Source organism: Vulpes lagopus, chromosome 2, assembly GCF_018345385.1.
Source record: "Vulpes lagopus strain Blue_001 chromosome 2, ASM1834538v1, whole genome shotgun sequence".
Lineage (NCBI taxonomy): Eukaryota > Metazoa > Chordata > Mammalia > Carnivora > Canidae > Vulpes > Vulpes lagopus.
In genome coordinates, this window is record NC_054825.1 from 103,907,378 (window position 1) to 103,928,579 (window position 21,202).

The following is a 21,202-nucleotide window of genomic DNA, read 5'->3' on the forward strand; positions in this document are numbered from 1 at the left end:
GATTCTTCTATGAGCTAACACCCTTTTATTTTTAAAAATGACGTGCAGTGTTATTGGAATCATGCCTTCTGGGATTCAACGCTTATAATCAATCAAGTAAAAAAGGTTTTTGTTTTTTTTGTTTTTGTTCTTGAAGTATATAAAAGGGGGAGTTTGGGCCCTTTCTTTAAAGTCAAAGTAAAGTCTTAATTAAGAAAATGTATAGTTTGTGCCTGAACTAGTAGCCTTCATTCCTAATTGTTGTGTGATAGCAGTAGTTTTTAAATTTGTTCTCTTCCTGTATTTGGTAGCTCATTACTTTCTTCTCACCTTCTTCCCTTTACCCTGTGCCCACCCATACCCCACCTCCAAATGCTCCTATGGGCACTAGAAGTCCAGCTCATCCACCACTACTGGGGAAAAGATCACAAAGGTGTATGAGTTGGGGAATGAGCCAGAGCGGAAGCTATGGGTCGACAGATACCTTACCTTCATGGAAGAGCGAGGCTCCCCTGTCTCAAGTCTGCCTGCAGTGGGCAAGAAGCCCTTGGACCTGTTCCGGCTCTATGTCTGCGTCAAAGAGATTGGAGGTTTGGCACAGGTGAGGGCATGTGAATGAGTCAAGGAGGAGACACTCTGCATAAGCTCTCTCTGCAGGTTTCTTTGAATGTGCAGACTCAAATGTTTTTTTTCCCCCAATAAAGAGAAAGCTAAGCCTATGGGATCCAGTCTAAGTGCTACAGGGGGAGCACTGGGGCTCGGGACGCTGGCCCTGCCGACAGCTCGCCATGTGACCTCAGCAGGTCATCGTATGGACCTCCATTCCCATCTGTAAAGTGAGACAGTTGGGCTAGATTTTTGTTTAGGTTCCCTGATAGCTCTGGAGTTCTGTGGGCTTTGCCAAGATTCCATAGTAAATACCCCAGAAATGTTTTGCAAGTGACCAAATTGTCTGGATCAGTTATAAATCCAGTTCACTTTTTCCTTCTAGCCAGAGTACTTTATTAAGAAAACTAAGTCCTGTATATCTAATAAGCAAGTCCAAGATACCTGTCCACCAGAGGACATTCAGCTTCAGGGTTGTGCGGCACCTACCCTGCACTTGCCTGATTCTTAAAGCCAGTGCTCCCTTAATTTTTATGCCCTGGGGGCCATGCTTTCCTCACCCTGGTCATGGCTCTGCTTTTAGCCCAAAGTCTAGTTCCGAGGACATGTCCTGCCAGAGGAACGGCAAAAAGGCAAAAAGAGGATCCCTAGATAAGTGCTCACTGTGTGTGGGGCCCTGTGCTTTAAATTTGTTCTGGCTTTGTCTTTCTGAATACCCATAAAATGCAAGGGACATCAGCCCCACAGAGAGAAGGAAGCTGTAACAAAATGAGGTAGGGTCATGTGGCCCAGGGGCACTCAGGCTAGGTGTGGGCCAAGCCTGCGAGTTCTAAGACGGGTGCTCTGCCCATCTACCACTAGCTCTGAGGCTACTTCTTCATTAGAATTACTTGGGGAGCTTTAAAAACCTGTCAGTAACCAGGCTTCCACCCAGATCGATGAAAGGAGCTGCTCTGGGCCCTAGTGGTCTACTACATAGTGTGGCACCCCGCACTCCACCCAGGTACCACAGGTCGCCAACTATCCAAGAGTGAGTCACCTCATCCATAAGTATCACTGAGGGCCCACCCTGGTTTCAGTGCCATGTGGCTCTGGGGGATGCAGGAGAGGCCTTTGCTCTCAGCCCTCCCTGAAGTGCCTTATCCCACCAGAGACCTGCAATGTACAACTGAACAAGCAGAGTTTGATTCAGGGCTTTGCGGAAACATCTGGTAAGTCCTCAGTGCAGATGAAGTGAGGGAGAGTTGGTCCATGGAGGGAGAGCTGGTCCATGGAGGGAGAGCTCAGGATGCACACCTCTCCCCTGCACCTAGGCCCCCCTGACCTCTCCCACTCCATACCTAGCTCTCTGGCCAAGATTTTTTAGAATCCTCTGGATACTATACACTCGGGTTTCACCCTCACAGAAGTATAGAGGTCTGGACACCTTACTTGGAGTGTCAGCAGTGTGGGTTACCATGTTGGGTCTGCAAGTAAGGCTGTTTGCTCACCCAGCTAATCAGGGCAGTGTGAGTGTAGCTGGGATGCACAGCAGTGAGCCACTTGGCCACATCGTCACTCATACCCAGTCTTGGTTTCTACCCAGTGCCCTCAGATGCAGGTACTGTCAGGGCAGGTACTTGCAGCCACATAGAGATCAGTGCCTTGCTTTTCAGGGTGTCCTAGGCAATACTCTGCATATCCCTTCTGAAGCAATTTTCAGGCCTGCTTGTTGCAGCCTGGCATGAAGTGCCAAAAGTGGAATTAAGCATTTCTTGAGCATTCTGAGATTTGTTTATCGTGCACCATTTAGTACTAAGTAAATGGACATAAAGAGCTTTGTGGGAAAGTTTGAATCCAAAAATTGAACATTTCATTAAAAAACCACTGTCCTGGGGATCCCTGGGTGGCTCAGCGGTTTAGCGCCTGCCTTTGGCCCAGGGCGTGATCCTAGAGTTCCGGGATCGAGTCCCGCGTCAGGCTCCTGCATGAAGCCTGCTTCTCCCTCTGCCTGTGTCTCTCTCTGTCTCTCTCTCTCTCTCTCTTTCTTTGTCTATCATGAATAAATAAATAAAATCTTAAAAAAAAAAAAACACTGTCCCCTTAACTCTTACCATGCTACTTAGCAGAAAGCATATCTAAAGCAGATTATTCCCCAAGTATTTGCAGGTCTGTGTGTTTCCTTAAGGCGTTCAACCTTGGATAACACTGGCCCAAGTGGGGATCAAAAGTTAATGCCCAGAATCCTTTTGCAGCATTTCAGGATTTCTCTCCTTTTTTTCTCCTCACTTTGCGGCTGTGTTCTCTTCAGTCGGAGTGTTAAGTGGGAGCACTGTAGTCACCTGTGCCCTGCCCCTTCCCCTGGCTCACAGGGACCTGCCACATCGGCCGGCTGGTGGCCTCAGAGCCGCCCAGGGCTGATGGCTGGTGTGGGCTGCCCTAGAGTCCCCTTTGCCCAACACCATAGGAAAGCCTCCTGTGAGAGTAGGGACACGGGCTGGAATTACAGGCTCGGCTTTCTGGAAGCTTGTGGCTGTTGGAAGGAAACAGTGTTTCTCATATCAAAGCTAGAACACTTAAACTGCAAAACAGTCATGTTATTGCTTTTTAAATTCGTTTTCAGATGTCCTTTTTTTTTTTTTGATTGGAGGTGGGATGGGGGTGAGCGGGAGTGTATATTTTCTCGGGGGAGATCGCAGGCTCTGAGCAGCAGCGGCCTGGAAGAGTGAGGCTTTAGAAGGTGCATCAGGCAGAAGAATCTCGACGAGCAGCATTTTATGTAGCTATCAGCAGGTCCCTTAATGGTTTTATAACTGTAAATGCTGTCTCTGCACTACTGAGTGGGAGTAATGAGCATTAGTTAAGAGAGGCAAATGAAAAAAAAAAAAAAAAGAGTAAACCAAGACATTAAGTGCTTTTTTTGTCTCCTGGCTTTAAACAAGCCACTTTGCTACAAACCAATGATCCTGCCATTTTTTTTGCTAGGTTAATAAAAACAAGAAGTGGCGTGAGCTGGCAACCAACCTAAATGTTGGCACTTCAAGCAGTGCAGCGAGCTCCCTGAAAAAGCAGTATATTCAGTACCTGTTTGCCTTTGAGTGCAAGATCGAGCGCGGGGAGGAGCCCCCGCCGGAAGTCTTCAGCACCGCGGACACCAAGAAGCAGCCCAAGCTCCAGCCGCCCTCTCCTGGTAAGTGGGAGCGCTACAGTTGTCACCGGGAAAGGCAGTGGCACCTGCACCCCCCACCCGGCGGAGCGCTGGAGGCCACTAGCCACTTCTGAAAAGGCCACTTCCTGGGCAAGCACACAGAACGCAGGATCTTTGAGGATAAGGGGTGTTTTGTAAGGGAACCCCCTCTGGCAGCGCTTAAGGGAACAAGAATATAATCTGGGATGTGGCCGTTTGGGCCACTGTGGCCAAGCCACCATTCTCCTGCCTTACCTTCCTTCATCAAAAGAGACTCTGGAAGCCTGAGCTATATACCTTTCGTCCTTCTCCACATATTTAAAAAATACTCCATCTAACTGTCAAAAACCAGTCGCCCCAGTTACCCCTGTGAATACTTTGGTGCTACCAGAAAACACTGCCCTGAAAGTTTAGCAGCCAGCTTCCACCAGTCCTGCTTCTGTCAAAGACACTCCACATCATATGGCAGCAAAATGAAATCCGGACTCAGTTTTTAATGTTGTCCTGCCCAGCAAGTTCCCACTTGTAGGGAATCCAGCAGACCTGTCATGGTGAAGGTCCCTGCCGCCCTGTTTCTGAAGCCCAGCAGCTGGTTAGCTCAGACCCGAGGTCAAGAGCCTTAAGAATGCTACCTGGAAATAATGCAGTTCACCCACAGTCTCCTGAGCAAAACCAAATCCACGATACCTCCCTTCTCTCCTGTCTCTCCACTCCACCATGGAGACCCTGCTGTTTTCTCAATTCCCCCGGTAGCCTCTCTTCTACCTGTTAGCATTTCAGATTCCTGAATCACTGTCTTCTACTGAATACAGTATTCTTAGATAGGAAGAGACATTCATCACCCATAGATCTGGGTGGTGACCTCACACAAGTTAAATCCAGCTGTCTTCTTGCCTGGCCACATCCAAGCCCTGTGATGGTCAGCACTTAGCCGCACTGTCCTGCATACAGGATGGGACTGACCATTCCTGCCGCTTCCTATCACACAAGATTGTTCTGGGATCAAATGCCAGTATTTCTTAGGTACTTACAATGTACCAGGCTCCTTCTTAAGTGCTCTACCATTTAATCTTTACATCACCCCTATGGTGCACATACTGTCCCAAAGTCCATGAGAAAACTAACACACAAGATCTAAGTAACTGTCCCCAAACCTCATTGCTAAGTGAGTGGCACCCAGCTCGAGCATTATGCCTGGACATACTGTATTCCTCTGCCTGTGTCTGAAGTGGCATTATAATAGGGAAACCTTCCACGGGTAGAAGGTGTCTGTGATCCAAAGAAAAGGTGTTTTCTCCTTGTTTCTCTACTGTCTGGATGACAATCTAGTACCTACGGTCACTAATCAAGAGATGACACATAAATACTTCTTAGGGCCAAGATGCGCTTGTAGGGAATATACCTGGGGTATATATTTAGACCCGTCAGTTCGAAACACAATTAGAAATGCTCTCTCAGCCCCACCCTTAAGGATTTGAAGCCTTTGCAGTTCTGGTTTACCTTAAGACTGTGAAATCTAATTTTAAAAGTCTCACAACATTACATTCAGTTCACAGGGTAAAAACAAGCTGCCTGTGAACAGCTCTGAAACTATTTTTCCAAAATAAAAACTCAGTGGGGTGTAGGGACCAAAGTGGCAATGTCTGCAAAGATGTAAAGGTATATTTTATTTGCCAGGAAAAACTCATGTCACTGAATGGGCTGCACTTCTGTATGGAGAATAGCTCTCCCAGTGAGCATCAGCTTCAGTACAAGAAATCCCGCTGAGGTATAGACCCTTCAGAAAGTGGAGGGCCTGTTCTCTCAACAGTCAGCTCTTTCCTTTTTCCCTTTCTTTAAACTACCGTTTTTATGGCAACATTATCGTTTTAACTGCACAAAGGAGCTTGGATTGCAGATGCACTTCTGATAACACGTTTTCCGTGGTCCACATGGTCCGGAGTCCTGTGAATCAAGAAGCAGGAGGAGGAAGGTGTCCTGAGCCCAGCCTCCCGGTCAGGGCATGGCCCAGGCGACCTCACACAGAGCACATGGGGCCAGGCCACTCTCCACACCCTGCTCATACAGACGGAAGGACACACAGACTGGCCGGCAGGGGAGTGAGGAGCATCAGCCCCAGAACCCATAACCACACTTTTCCCTGACACCCATGAGTCCGTGGCCTCTCTGACACCAGAGCAATCATTAGAGAATACGAAATATATTTATTGTCAATGAAGGAAACAAGATTATTCCCCCACCATTTGCCACGTCGGGGTCTCCTATACTACACAATTTTTAAAAACGAATTTTCAGCCAGCATTTGTGTTCTTAGAAGTCCATTCTCCACCTATGAAGGTAATTATAGTGTATTTCTTATCAACACATCCAAACTAAATGAAAAGATTTCTAAGAAAAGTACTAGATTGCTTTCTAAATGGCCACTCTGAAGCCACCTGAATTCCCAGCTCATTTGGCTACACTAGTCATCCATCTGTATTCCGGTTTCGATCTGGTGTGGCCAGTGTGGACTGAATGAACTTCCTTTCCGCCAGCCTCTGGGAGGTAGAACCCCTCGGCCCGTGATTTTCACCGTAAGGACCGTGTGGTTTCTCAAGCCAGAGCTCCATGTTACTGTCTTCCAGTGACTTGGGCGAGTCCATTGAGGGAAGCTCCCAGATGAAACGTGGGCAAGGCCTGGGGTACAGTTGCATTTCTGAAGTGCCAGTGGGGATCTCGTTATAATAAGCCTATAAAAGTTCATGGAGTTCTAATGAACAGCTGCAGAAATCACCTCCCCAAGTGGCCTGGGAGGCCTGGAAGCTGGGGTGGCGTGGGAGCGGGGTAAAGGGGGGCCGAGGAAGCTCCACATTCAATTAGTAAGTCTGTAACCAAAAACCCATCCATCTTTGCTGGCAGGTGGCTGACTGCATTTCTATTATTAGCTGACAGGTGATGTCACAAAACCTGTCATGGATCCAACTAGGGAATCCTCAGTGGAAGATAAATGAGAAAGAGGTTCAGGTTATAAACAAAGGTGCCCTCTGGGTGACCTCCAGTCACTGTAGACCTGGGACATATCAGCTCTCCTTCCTTCTCCCTGCCCTCCTTCCCGAAACCCCAGCCAGAACTAGGGCACCAGGTTCGTGCTGTGTAAATTATCTTCCCAGCTAGGAGTCTGGCTGTACAGTCTGAAGTGTGTGAATGTACTTAACCTTCAATAACCTTTCCATTGTTTACTTTCGAGTATACATTTGTAGCTTCTGGCAAAAGGTAGGGAGAGCCTACAGAGTGTGCCAGCCTCGTCTATTAATGGAGCTTCAAGAGGTTGTGTTCATTTTTTTTTTCCTGAAAGGAGAGGAAAAAACACTGGCAGAGGGAAGAATTTTTCCTTTTTTTTTTTTTTTTTTTATTAGCTGTAAATGTGAATACTTGTAAATAAGGGTCATTCTGAAATCACAGCCTGTGAACCATGTTTCCAGGGAAGCCGCACAGGCTGCTGTGGAGTGTGGTCTGTGATTTAAGGAGCACGTTATTTCTCCTGCCAGCTCTGTGAGGCAGTCACATCTGTAGGTTTATCCTTACATATTTATAGAAGACTCCACTTTTTTTTCTTTTCTTACGATCTACTTACTTAATATGTAGGGTTTCACCAAAATCTGATTTATAAGCATGTGTTACTAAGCTTTTCTTTGGCGATATCTACATTAAAAAGATGATCTACTTTTCAAGCTAGTCTTCCCTGCATCTCTGAGAGCTGCCCTGAGTCACTCTAGTCCCGGGCACCCAGCGTACACCTTACACAGGAGGCAGGGCCCTGGTGGCCAGGGCTCAAGATTCACTCCCAAGCAGGCCAGGCCCAGGGCTGACCTGATCTCACTGGAGACCTCTGTGTTCCACTGAGGCTTTCTGACTGGAAGAGCTGGACTAATTTCCACCTCGGGCTCCTTCCCAGCACGCTCTGTAATCTCCAGTGATTTGTTGAACCCCATTTCCTCTACAGTTAAATGTGGCTGATGGTAATTGTAGTGAGTGTCGGACACTCCTAGGAAAGGGACTCCAGATAATAACATATACAGTATCATCTTTGACAAGCAGCCAGTAATTTCTGCCATTTGTAACAGTTCTGAAAGCATTTATTATAAACTGCATGAGGGCAGGAATTTTTGTCCTTTTTGTCAGTTTGGGACACTGGTGCATCCAGGAATAGAAAAAAAGCAATGTAGTAAGCATGTTATTTATTCAATAAGTATTTGTTGAATTAATAAATGTAGGCAGTGTCTATCGGGCACCTCACATGCAATTATCAGTGATAAAGCGGGAACCCTTAAAATACTATGTTTTCCAATGAGGTGAGTACTTAAGTTTTAAAAAGATCCGCTCAATACTGAGTTCTGTTATTATAGTGTAATTATAGTTAAAGCCAAATCTCAGGACTCTGATGATGACATTAAAGAACTCCAAAGAGCATGACTTCGGTTTTGTAATAACAAATCTGATTCTAGAGCTCTAAAAATGACTTTATTAATGACATAGCACAGACATTGAGGAGGCATTGAAGTGATATAAGGCTCATTACAAATTTGTATCATTGCATTTCAACTTAAACATTTCTCATTGCCTAAGACCTGGTAGTAATTTTTCTAACTTTTTTCCTAAAATAGCACAATAGTCCATCAAATCAGTATACCGAATTTTTCATCCCATTTTTTTTCCTTACTCTCAGACATTTAGATTATCTCCATTATAAACAACACTGAAATAAACATTTTTTTCTGCCTAAAGCCTTCTTTTATATTAGATTATTTTCTTGAGATAAATACCCGGGAAAGCAATTACCCAGTCAAGAGGTATAAATATGTTTTATGGCTCACAAATGAAGTATGTTGCCAAATAGATTACTAAAAACAAAACAAAACAAACAACTTTTACTAATTTTCACTATAAACAATATAAGAGCAACTAATTTTACTATGTCGTTACCAGTAATGGATATTGTTACTATTTCTAATAAGATGGTGTCGTGTTGTCTTTCCTTTTTTTTTTTTAAATTAGTAGGAAGGATGAGCTTACTTGATAACTTCTCTTTTTTTTTCTTATTTTCTCTTGGTACTACTACTGTCAGCTAACTCAGGATCCTTGCAAGGTCCACAGACCCCCCAGTCAACTGGCAGTAACTCGATGGCAGAGGTTCCAGGTGACCTGAAGCCACCAACCCCAGCCTCCACCCCTCACGGACAGATGACCCCGATGCAAGGTGGAAGGTATGCAAAAGGATCTCTGTGAGCCACATGACATCAGATTTGTCTTTAAAGAAGAAGTGTGTGTCCTTAATGTTGATTACTACTAGTTTTATTCATGTAATTTTAGGGGATGGTTTTTACATTAAACGTTTTCAAGTTAGGCCTATTTTCTGAACAAGCATTTGGAGGCATCTCCTGCTATTTCACGAAGCTTTCATTTTTCTTGTCTCTTTAGAAGCAGTACAGTCAGTGTGCACGACCCATTCTCAGATGCCAGTGATTCATCATTCCCAAAACGGAACTCCATGACTCCAAGCACCCCATACCAGCAGGGCATGAGCATGCCTGATGTGATGGGAAGGATGCCCTATGAACCCAACAAAGACCCCTTTGGTGGAATGAGAAAAGGTAAATGCAGGGAGACCTTTGCTCAGGCTTGGTCCAGAGGGCGTTCTTCCCTCTCCACAACCAATTCACTTACCCATTCAAGACATATCTGAGTCCCAGCTCCTCAACCTACTAAATTCCCAGCCTTGGGGAAAGTTCGCAGTAGCTCCGTGCCTCAGTTTCCTCATCTAGAAATTGGGATAATAACAGGACCTGCCTAAAGGGTGTGATGAGGCTTAATTGAGTTAATGTACCAAAACCCTGTTGAAGAATGCCTGGCACAGGCAGTGAGAAAGAGTGCTCATGTGGTGCTCCCTAGTGGCGGGGGTGCTAAATAGCATGGGCTGGGCAAGGGCTAGGTGCTGGGCAGTATGTTGGCAAATTAGACATAGCTCCTCCTGGAGTTGGCAGGGTCTTGGGGAAACAAACAAAAAAGTAAGTTAAATCACAAAAATATAATTAAATATGGTAGTCGATGGAAAAGAAACAAAAAGGAAGAAAGGACACAAAGTGCAGCAATGTTGGCTGTGGATCATTGGGGGGGAGGGCAGGGAAGGCTTTGAGGAAAGGTAGGTTATCTGCTGACCTGAGGAATGAGGAGTCAGAGAAGAGTGTAGAGTTGGGAAGGCCCAGGGCAGGAGCCAGCTTAGTGTGTTTGAGGAGGTGGAAGGCATCTGAGGCACAATGAGCCAGGTAGGGGCAAGCAGGCCAAACTCTGGGAAGCCATGGGCCATTGGAGCCAGAACCTTCAGCCTTTCTGGGTGTGTGGATGAGTTGGATTTTTACCCTAGCTGAAAGATGTTCTGCAGGAAGTGACATGACTAGGTTTTTTGTTAAAAAATAAATAAATAAATAACTGGTGGGGTGCCTGGGTGGCTCAGTTGGTTAAGCCTTTGGCTAGGGTTGTGATCTCAGGTTCCTGGGATCAAGCCCCCCCACCCCCAGTCAGGCTCCCTGCTCAGCAGGGAGTCTGTTCCTCCCTCTAACCGCACCCCCCCCCCCCCATGTTCTCTCTGGCTCTGTCAAACGAATAAAACCGTATAAATAAATATGTGGCATCTGTGGAGAATGTGTTGGAGGGACATTGTGAGAGTCCAGGGGAGAGATGACAAGGTGCAGTCAGATCCCAGCAATGAAGAGAGAAGTAGACGCATTGACTCTGTGGTCTGAACGTAGGAAGAACAGGCTGTGCTGCTGAATTGAATGTGGAGGTGGAGGGGGATGAACCAAGTGATAGGCCCCAAGAGGGCGACGACGTCACTAGCTTGGAGATGCACTAGTGGGATGTGGAGGCTCCCCCGCTAGGGCCTGCGCTGTGGACGGGAGGGAGGGGAACAGAGAGGGACCGCCCAAGGGGACTTTGGGATGTGTGGTGATGGTAGGTGGTGGAGTGTCTGTCTGTCTGCCTGAAGCTAGGCAGAATCTTGGAATGAGGAATCACTTTAGGAAACTAAGCAGAGCAGTGAGATGGAGGAGTGCGGGGTGGGTGGGATCACAGAGAGCATGGGACAGTTCCAACTGACTTGGCAGACACCCAGCAGGGGTCTCCCTTAGGCTGATCTTCCCCATCATGCACCTGGCCCTGAGAATGACCTGGCCCTTTGGGCCACTCCACGCCGACTCCCAGTGCTCTTTGGCACTCTTCCAAATGCAGCCGGGCTGTGAAATTGAGGCACGATGTGAGTATCATCAAAAAAAATACAGAAAAGTAGTGATACTGTTTTTACAGAAGTACTTCTGGGATCCCATAAACAATAGTACTTCTGTCCCACTTGGGTATTTGGGATATGCGAATTTCTGGACATACGGTCTTAAGTAGAGAGAAACATAAAGCCCAAAACCACGGTTTTCACAACTAGTATGGACCAGTGAAAAATAAACATGAGTGTTTTCAAAATTTTAAGTATTAGGCATGTATCATTTAATTAGGAAATGAAATTATGTTTAATATAGATATTTCTTATGTAACATTTTAGCTAGCTCTTATACTGAGTAAGATAATCTATAATTTTTCCTTTCAAAAAGTTTTAGAGCTGCCTATTCCAAGTAAGTATTCTGCAGAACATGCAATAAATCCATAAGCTCAGAAATTGAAAAGCCTTGTAAATGTTGGCAGTGGCCATTTTTCTTAGTGGTATGAGATACTAGAACATTTTGTTTAGTGCTGGTGGTGGTTATATCACATTTTAGACTCTGAAAATACGACAGTAACTTGGGTAACATGGTAGTGTTTGGAATCTGGTTTCAGATGTTATGTGAACCATTCTAATATCCCACCTATTTGCTGTACTGGACAATGAGAGTTGCATTGCTTTTGTTTCTGTATGCCTACAATTTTTCTTATTATGAAAAATGGGGGGTGGGGGATGATTGTGGATTACCTGGTTAGGCACTAGCTGGCTGCATAATGTGTTTTCATCAACAGTGTAAATGATACAGGGGCTCAGAGGGGAGCTCCTTCTCATGTTTCCCCGGGATATTTCATCTCACCTGCTACCTTACAGGGCTGGTCTATTTAGCACCAAATTAAAGCAAATACACAGAAAATAGATTTTTTCCTTTTTTAAAAAGATTTTATTTATTTGAGAGAAAGAGCACCAGCAGGGGAAAAGGGGAGAAGCAGATTCATCGCTGAGCTGGAAGCCCAACATGGGGCTCAGTCCCAGGACCTTGGGACCATGACCTGAACCAAAGGCAGATGTTTAACCAGCTGAGCCACTCAGACACTTTGAGCTGTTGATTTTTCACGTAATGACCAGCATCAGGGGAAACTGTGCTCTTCCTTGCTGTTGCTGCCACTGACCTGCAGTGGGGTGATGGAGCAGATGCCAGAGCCTGTCTGAGCCTTGGTGGCCAAAGCAGCCTTGACTGCACCAACCTGCCTTCCCACTAACCTCCGGAATTCATTACTGATTGAAGGATTGATTAATTGCTTACAAATGAATAACAAGCGAATATTGATATGTTGGATATCTAAACAGTATACTTTAAATATCTAATATCTTTACACATAATCCCCTGTTTTTTTATTTTCAGAGGGAGAAAAAGGTGGGGAGCGGCTGAGGGAGAGGGAGAATCCTAAGCAGGTTCCATGCCCAGTGCAGAGCCTGATGTGGGGCTCAGGCTCACGACCCTGAAATCATGACCTGAGCTGAATCCAAGAGTCAGACCTAACTGACTGAGCCACCCAGGCACCCCATCTACTTTTTTTTTCTATTTTTTTTTAAGATTTTATTTATTTGTTTGAGAGAGAGAGGATATGAGCAGTGGGGGAGGGGTAGAAGGAGAGGGAGAAGCAGGCTCCCCACTGAGCAGAGAGCCTGACTCGGGGCTGGATCCCAGGACCCCGGGATCATGACCTGAGCCAAAAGCAGACACTTAACTGACTGAGCCACCCAGACACTCCTACTTTTTCTTTTTGATGCTCTAGTACTGAATGGTTTGTTTCATAATATTTTGCTGTTATAAAAATGTGGTGCAGTGGTTATTGAATGATGCAGCTCTTTTTTCACACCCATAGAGTATTTCTATGAAATGGATTCCTAAAAGAATAATGGAATCAAGGGATATGATTTTTTTTTTTTTTTTTTTTTAGTTTACTGAGTATATTTTACTACATAACAAACTACCACAAAAAGTGGCTTTAAGCACCAATGTTTGGTTATATTTCACAGTTCTATAGTGGGTGGGGTGGCTCTTCTTTCCATGTGTTGTATAAGCTGGGACATTGAGGCTATCATCTGGAAGCCTGATTGAGAACTCTTCCAGAGCTGGGATGTCACTTGAGTGGCTGGTGTCATCCAGAAGCTCTATTGGGAACTCACCTGGAACTGTTGCTTAGGGGCCTCCTCCAGGTGCCACCCCATGGAACTTCTTGGGTGCCTCCTGATGGGGTGGATAGGTTACAAGAAGGAGCACTTCAAGAGGACAAGCTCCAGATGCAAGCACATACAACCCTCTGCTGCATCACATTTGCCAGTACCCCATAGGTCAAAGCCAGTCACATGACCAGGCCCAAATTCACTGTGAGCAGGGACTTCATGGGCTGTAAATACCCAGAGATGTGCTTCCTTGGGCGTCACCAAAATAGAGCCCTACCATAGCAGGTATTGACAAAAAGTTACACCAATTTAATACTCTTAATGTGAGCATATAAGAGCATGTGGACTCTCACTCCCTTATCCTTACCAGGAATGATTTTTACCAGTCCTTTTAATATTTGCCAATCAGATTGGGGGAGAGAACAGCCTCATAATGGTTTTAACTTGGATTTCTTTAATTATTAGTGAAGTCGCACATTTTTTCATATATTGATTGGCCACTTAGTTTTCTTTTTTTCTCTGAATGTCCATTTATTTGTTTGCCTGCTTTTGTAGTCTTTTATTACTGATGAAGAATTTTTTGTGTTTTTAGGAACTAAGCCATTTAGTTTTAATTATCCCCATTAATGTCTGTCTGTCTCTGTTTTTGCATTTATAAATTGGAGAGTAACATCAAAACTTCCTCTGCTGCATGGTGACTTGAGCTTGAATAAATTAAAGTATAGGAAAGCACACTGCAAAGCACAGTGCATCCCACCCGCGTTCAACTTCATTGTCTGCGCCTCTCTTCCAGCCTAACGAATTCTATCAGTTCACTGAAGTTTAATCAGCTTTTGCTTCATGTAACATAAAAGTAACCTTCCTAGGATGAAGAAAGGTAGTAGTACTGTATATCAATTAAGATTTGCATTAAAAGGTTTAATTTGCCCACAGGCAAGTTTCTGGGCTTGACCCAATTTCCTTCAGGCTCTGAGCTGATGTTAATTTGCATATTTGACCTAATTGCCACTCTACGCCCTGGTAGAAATACTTGTATTTCATCCATTCTTGAGTTATTTTTAATTCCCTAGTGGTTTTCTTTATCCTGATTTTGCAGTGAGTCAGTAGATGGGCATCCATGTTAAAGTTTTTACTTTTTTTCCCCCCTCTAAGTGAGGGAACTAATTTTATTCATACAGTTGACTCTTGAATAATACGGGTTTAAGCTGCACAGGCCCACCTAAACACAGATTTTTTTTTCAATAAATAGATATACAGTACTGTAAATGTATTTTGTCTTAATGATCTTCTTAACATTTTCTTTTCTTTAGCTTTATTGTAAGGATACATGTAACATATGAAATATGTGTTACTTGTGTGCGTTATCAGTAAAGCTTCGAGTCAGCTGTAGCCTAGGAGTAGTTAAGTTTTGGAGGGAGTCCAGAGTTATATGTAGATTTTCACTTTTTTGGGGGTCAGTGCCCCTAACCCCTACATGAAGGGACACCTATATGTGCATTTCTTTTCCTCATAACTGCTGCATGAGATGACATTACCAACCTTGTTTCATAGACAAGGAATCCAACTCAGAAGTTGGAAACACAGGAAAGGGCCAGTGTTTGTTTTCTACATTACTTTCTAACAAATTACCACGACCTCTCAGCCTGAAGCAATGTCAGCATAGGATCCCACTTTCCTGGGGACCCTCAGCTCAAGAGTCTCCCATTCAGACATCAGGGTGTCGGCCAGGACTGAGCTCATGTGCAGTGCAGGGTCCTCTTCAGAGCTTGTGCAGGTTGTTGGCAGTTTTGGTTCCTTGTAGTGGCAGGACTGAGGTCTCATCGTAATGACTCATCTGGGATTCACCACCCTTCCTGACGTAGGGCCCTCTCCCCTACGTGGTGGGTGCTGTTTCAAGGCCAGCAGGAGGGTGTCTCTAACCTCTAGGTGGATTTAAGGGACACATATGGATAATCTCCCTTTTAGTTGCCTGCCAGTCAGCTAATTGGTAACTTTAGTTACATCTGTGAAGTCTCGTTAGTTATCTAATGTAATCATGGGAGCAGTATCCCCATCATATTGGTGGGTTCTACTCATACTCAAGGGAAGGAGGGGCTCATCCGAGGCCTGTATGCAGGGTGGGGGATAGGGATCCTGGGGTCCATCTTGACTCCAGACCGTACACTCTTTGGTTTGTATTGTTGTAGGCATATTAAGAATAAGATAAATGTCGTCAATACTAAGCATAACAGAAATGACTGGAAGGGCTGTTTGGGCCCCTTGGTCTTTGAAAATGCTTAACTTTATATCTGTTCTTTAAAATGTTGCAGTGCCTGGAAGCAGTGAGCCCTTCATGACTCAAGGACAGATGCCCGCTAGCAGTATGCAGGACATGTATAACCAAAGTCCCTCTGGCGCGATGTCCAGCCTGGGCATGGGGCAGCGGCAGCAGTTTCCCTACGGAGCCAGCTATGATCGAAGGTGGGTGTCTTCTAAGGTGACCCTAGGAAGGTTTCCTTGACGCTGCACTCTCCTCACATATACATTCCTGACAACATGTAGAGCCTGCTCTCCTCTGGGCTTAAGGACTCTGGGGTGGCTGCCTTCAGCAGATGACCTGATCGGGACCACGGGGAGCGCCTCTTGAGAGCTGGCTGGTCCCAAGCAGCGGTGGGCCTCCCAGCATCAGCCCCTGGCCCCACACCCCCAAACAACACCTCCAGCCTCCTCAGTGGCTCCTCTGGTGTGACCCACCACAAACTCAGGTTCTATGGCCCCACCCTACCCCCTTCCTGCCTGCATCTCTTCCTTCGGGAAAGATTTGCTCATGGGGGCTATGCTGGGCTCCTAGGAGCCTTGGGCTCTCGGTAAGCTCTGGGAAAAGTCTTCCTGGCTTTCGCTTTCCAGCTGTTGCCATTCTTCTCTGTGAAAATTTTAAACAGCAAGAACACTTTGCTCCTTAGAAAACATCTCTGAGGAAAGCCTCGGCTGTCTTTCTCCAGATGCTTTTCAGGATGGCATCTGGACATTCAGTAGCAAGCTGGGTTTCGGTGCCCATCCAACTTATTTTTACTAAGACAGAAGGAAAGTTGTTGAAAAGTCTCTGAGAGGTAGCAGAAAAGAGGCCTATGGTAGGTGACTTTCTGTGAAGAGGGCCCCTTACCTGTCCCCCTGACTTAAATACAGAAGCACTCAGAAACAAAGTCTTTGACATGATGTTAGTGGTTGTTAAAGAAAATAGAGGCACATTAGAAGGCTCTCTTTCTAACTGTAGCCACAGGGTGAGGACAGCCTCGGCTCCGTTCCCTCAGAATCTGGGGTGGTGGTGATGTTCCTCAGACTCCCTCCTCCAAGCAGCCGACACGCTGGCTGTGGGCGAGGCTTCAGTTGTGAGAGTCGTGAGGTTTCCGCTGGTATAACACAAAGGGGAAGAAAGTTTGAAAATCACTTCCCAAATAAGCTTTCTTTCTGGCATTTTCCATGCACCTGTTTCTTGAGATTACAGAGCCATCACAAGCTTCTCGTTCTTACCCTGGCTGTGGTGTGGTGAATGTTTATTTGCGATGTCTGCATTACTCAGTTACCCATCGTCTTGAGTGTACTGGATCAGGGATTTTATTTAGATTTGTTTTTTAAGATCCAGGAGAGAACCTTTCTTTCTTTCTTTCTTCTTTTTTTTTTTTTTTTTTTTTGGCTGATGATATTGAAAGACCAGTTATCCTAGAACATATATTCTTAGAGGGACTCAGGCAGATGTACTGCTCTGTTTGTCTAGAATGCTTTCTAGAGCTAGTTTACGTCATTTTGGCTCTACCACTTTAGAGTTTACCTTGTTATGCTTCCTGAAAAGCGTTACTTGTTCAGCTTAAATTTTATCTATGTCAGTTATATTTCTTTCCTCCTAATGTAAGCTTCCTTCTAATTACTAACACCCTTAGCAAACCCTTCCCTTGTATCTGTTTTACCTGCAATGTTCTCAGAATTCATTTATTTTCTTTCTTGTTCTCACTCCTTGACCAGTTTAGGAATATATTCAGTGCAAGCATCTCTTCCTTCCTACAGGATTCAATCGGGTTAAACTTCCAATCTGTTGCTCTTTTACACATGCTATTTTTATGGTATTTATAGTTTCTCAATGTAATAGAAGTTGAAAAATAAATGTTCTTCCTTCCCATTTTCAGATTTAATAGGAGCATATTTAAATCAGCCCTGTCACTTTTGTAAGTCCTCTCTTACATTTTTCTATGGCCTCTTAGGGTCATGGGGCTTCAAAATTTTAAGTAGTTCTGTTTTTACAATTATTAGCTAACTCAGTATCATTTAGATTAATTGTGGAGTACACTTTTTAAAAATTGAACATTTTGTATTCATAATGAGAAAAATAAATAGAGATGTTTTCTGTGATTATAGAGCTAAGTTCTGGTAGTCCTAGAAATCCTGCTTTGATTCTTAGATTGTTTTTCTTGTCTCTTACTCTCATTAATACCTCCTGTCCTGTGTCCGGTGTTGCATGACGCTCACTACCTGGGTCTGCGTCGGTGGCTGGGTGGGGACTCTCCTCAAAGGCACTGGGTGCCAGCCTGTCCGGCCAGGACTCCTCACACACCTACTAACTAGGAGATTGGCAGCATTCCCAAAATGGGTGTTGCCGTCCCTTTAGCTAAAAGTTAAAGTGCTGTTTCTGCTCAGCATGCCTCTGTTGGAAGGTGTATGCAGTGAAGGAAAGACAAAACCACCGAGGGGTGCAGGATTTCCAGAAATGAACTGTTTATTTCTCTCTTGGCCTGAGGTTCTTTGAAAATGAAGTGTTCTTTGAATGCCTCATTCTAGGCATGAACCTTATGGGCAGCAGTACCCAGGCCAAGGCCCTCCCTCAGGACAGCCGCCATATGGAGGACACCAGCCCGGCCTGTATCCACAGCAGCCGGTGAGTTGGCGAGCGGACATGCAGTTCTGTGCTTTCTGTTTAAAACTCAAACTTGTATTACTTCAGAAGAGTTTTAGAAAGTTAAAAACAAGTAGCATTTATTGAACAATCCTGATACATATGCTTATGCTAGAAAATATTATTAGGATTTTGAAGTCAGCAAATTTTCGAAAGCTCTTGATATATGGTATTCTAAAACAAATATATAACATGTTGTAAAAAGTAAAGGACATTCAACCTTGTATGTAATAATCAGCCCAAGTAAAGTATAGTTTAAACATGTGTCTGTTTTATGCATTGTCCTAGCAAATGCCATTTTAGAACAAATTTGTCAATGTTTTAAAGAAGATGTGTAGATAAAAACAATTTAAAAAATTATATACCAATATTGAAAGTTAATCAGCTTTTAAAAAAATAAGATATTAATGACCCCTATATTTTGCCAACATAGGATAGGTTTCTGCTGACTTAACGCAGCCACAGATACTGAATTGTGTAAGATAACTTTGCACTTGTCACTACTGATGCAGAATTTCATGTTATGCTGTGGCTGTTCAGAAGCAGGGATTTCTGTTTCTTTTTTTTTTTAAGGTGGTATTTATTTAGGGGAGAGAGAGAGAATAAGTGTGAGGAGGGAGGGGCAGAGGGAGAAGGAGGAAGCAGACTCCCTGCTGAGGGGGGAGCCTGATGCAGGGCTCAATCCCATGAACCCACTCACCTGAGATCAAGCAAGACCCAAGCCAAACCCAGCAGTTGGGACACTCCACTGACTGAGCCACCCAGGTGCCCCAGGAATCTGCTGTTTCTAAACCACATTTCAGGTGTAAGACCTTAGGTGACATAGAGGGGGTTTTAAACATTCAGTTTTACTGGAGCACGTGTGTACAGTGAACTGTATTATTAAGCCAACTGATCCTAAACAATCTCCAAGTAAGGTGAAAGAACACTAATTATTACATCAGCATCTCTCTCACATTGGGAGGATCTCACCCTGATCAACTGCTGGTACTCAGGATGTCCCCAGGAGGGGAGCCTCATAACACAGGTTACGTGGGCCCAGCTGTCAGAGCCTGGGACCCATGGGGCTTTCAGGGGAGACTCTGACGTGTACCACTGGAAGTCAGGGTGGGGGCCAGAAGCTGTAGGGTGTCGGATAAGCAGGTCCAGTCTGAGGAGTGGATGCTTGTACGGAGACATTTCTGTAAAGGTAGGCCTAAGAAATCCCTTGAATCCAGGAGCCTTTCAGGCTGGCCCTCGGAAACTCAGGCCATTCCAGTGCGGGTTCTCCTACCTACAGAGGCATCTCTGTGTAGCTCCAGGCCCCCACCCAGCACTGCCCGTGGCAGGGCCACCAAAACTGTGTCCTCCTGTCATGCAGCCTTGGCAAATGCCAAGGGAAGAAATACAGGAAGAAGAGAGAGGAAGCCTTTCTTTCCCCACAGAAAATTTCAAGCCTGTGCAAACAAATTTTGGAAACCCTCTTTGGAGTCCGTGACATGGCATTATATAATCCTAAAATGGAGTGCATAAATTGTTAGTCCTTAGTTGTTCTAGGAGCTTCCCATATTCATTTTGAAATGAACATTCCACCAGGTAATAACTGTTTTGCATAATTTAAGTGTGTGATTATACCTGTAAAAGCACATCAGTATGATTTGTCTTTATATGGATTTCAGAATTACAAACGCCATATGGACGGCATGTATGGGCCTCCAGCCAAACGCCACGAGGGAGACATGTACAACATGCAGTATGGCAACCAACAGCAAGAGATGTATAACCAGTATGGGAGCTCTTACTCCGGACCAGACAGGAGGCCCATCCAGGGACAGTATCCATACCCCTACAACAGAGAGAGGATGCAGGGCCCCGGGCAAATACAGCCCCACGGGATCCCACCTCAGATGATGGGTGGCCCGATGCAGTCGTCCTCCAGTGAGGGGCCTCAGCAGAGCATGTGGGCAACACGCAACGATATGCCTTATCCCTACCAGAATAGGCAAGGCCCCGGCGGCCCCGCCCAGGCACCTCCTTATCCAGGCATGAACCGCACGGATGATATGATGGTACCTGATCAAAGGATAAATCACGAGAGCCAGTGGCCTTCTCACGTCAGCCAACGTCAGCCTTATATGTCCTCTCCTGCCTCCATGCAGCCCATCACGCGCCCACCTCAGTCATCCTACCAGACGCCGCCATCACTGCCAAATCACATCTCCAGAGCCCCCAGCCCCGCCTCCTTCCAGCGCTCCCTGGAGAGCCGCATGTCTCCAAGCAAGTCTCCCTTTCTGCCATCTCTGAAGATGCAGAAGGTTCTGCCCACCGTCCCCACGCCCCAGGTCACAGGGCCACCCCCTCAGCCACCCCCCATCAGAAGGGAGATCACCTTTCCTCCTGGCTCAGTCGAGGCATCGCAGCCAGTCTTGAAACAAAGGCGGAAGATTACCTCAAAAGATATCGGTAAGCATTCCAGGCTTTGTCCTGAAATGAATCCCGGTTGTGATCTAGAATTTTAATTTTAGTTTAGATATAGCTCTTGTTAATCTCAAAGGGATCAAATTCTTATGACGACAAACTATCGAGACATGTTTTTGTACAGGAGCAAGAGCTGGAAGCTGCTAATCTGAGTTAAGAAACAGTGCCAAAGAGGAGCATGAATTAAAACAGTATTTTTACACATAAGTGTTATTTGTGTGAGAGAGTAGAGCTCCAAGTGAGAGACCAGGGGATCCTCATGACTATATTTTGTACTGCATTTTGAGCTCAAAGATTTGGTCTCAACCAAGCACTTAATCTCTGCGGTGTGAGCTTAATGGCCAAGAGGCTAATGAAATGCTGAGGTGGCCTGAAAAAAATTGAAGGTGAGCCACTCTGTCATTTTGGTAACACCATACAGACAGTGAGCTTTCCTGGGGCAAAGTAGAAGCCTGCATATGATAAGGAGATAAATATATAGTATGATATACAGAATTTGATATGTCATGTGTAGAAATGACATGACCCCTATAGCGCTGGTGGATAGGGGCCAAGGAGCTATTTCAGGTGGATGCTCATGTTTACTCACTCTGTTCAGGATGTTCTGAATACTAGTCAGAGATCTGGAATATCTGGGAGA

General features: G+C 45.1%; 1 protein-coding gene across 2 annotated transcripts in view; it reads left to right on the top strand.

Moving 5' to 3' along the window:
• ARID1B (AT-rich interaction domain 1B) overlaps positions 1-21,202 on the top strand; it is a 438,423-nt gene that overhangs the window by 410,087 nt on the left and 7,134 nt on the right. For both annotated transcript variants that reach the window (XM_041745687.1, XM_041745688.1), the window contains 7 exons: positions 371-580; positions 3,550-3,754; positions 8,856-8,994; positions 9,209-9,381; positions 15,491-15,641; positions 17,991-18,087; positions 19,764-20,547. In XM_041745687.1, the coding sequence (XP_041601621.1) occupies positions 371-580; positions 3,550-3,754; positions 8,856-8,994; positions 9,209-9,381; positions 15,491-15,641; positions 17,991-18,087; positions 19,764-20,547 (1,759 nt within the window). The remainder of the gene's footprint in view (positions 1-370; positions 581-3,549; positions 3,755-8,855; positions 8,995-9,208; positions 9,382-15,490; positions 15,642-17,990; positions 18,088-19,763; positions 20,548-21,202) is intronic.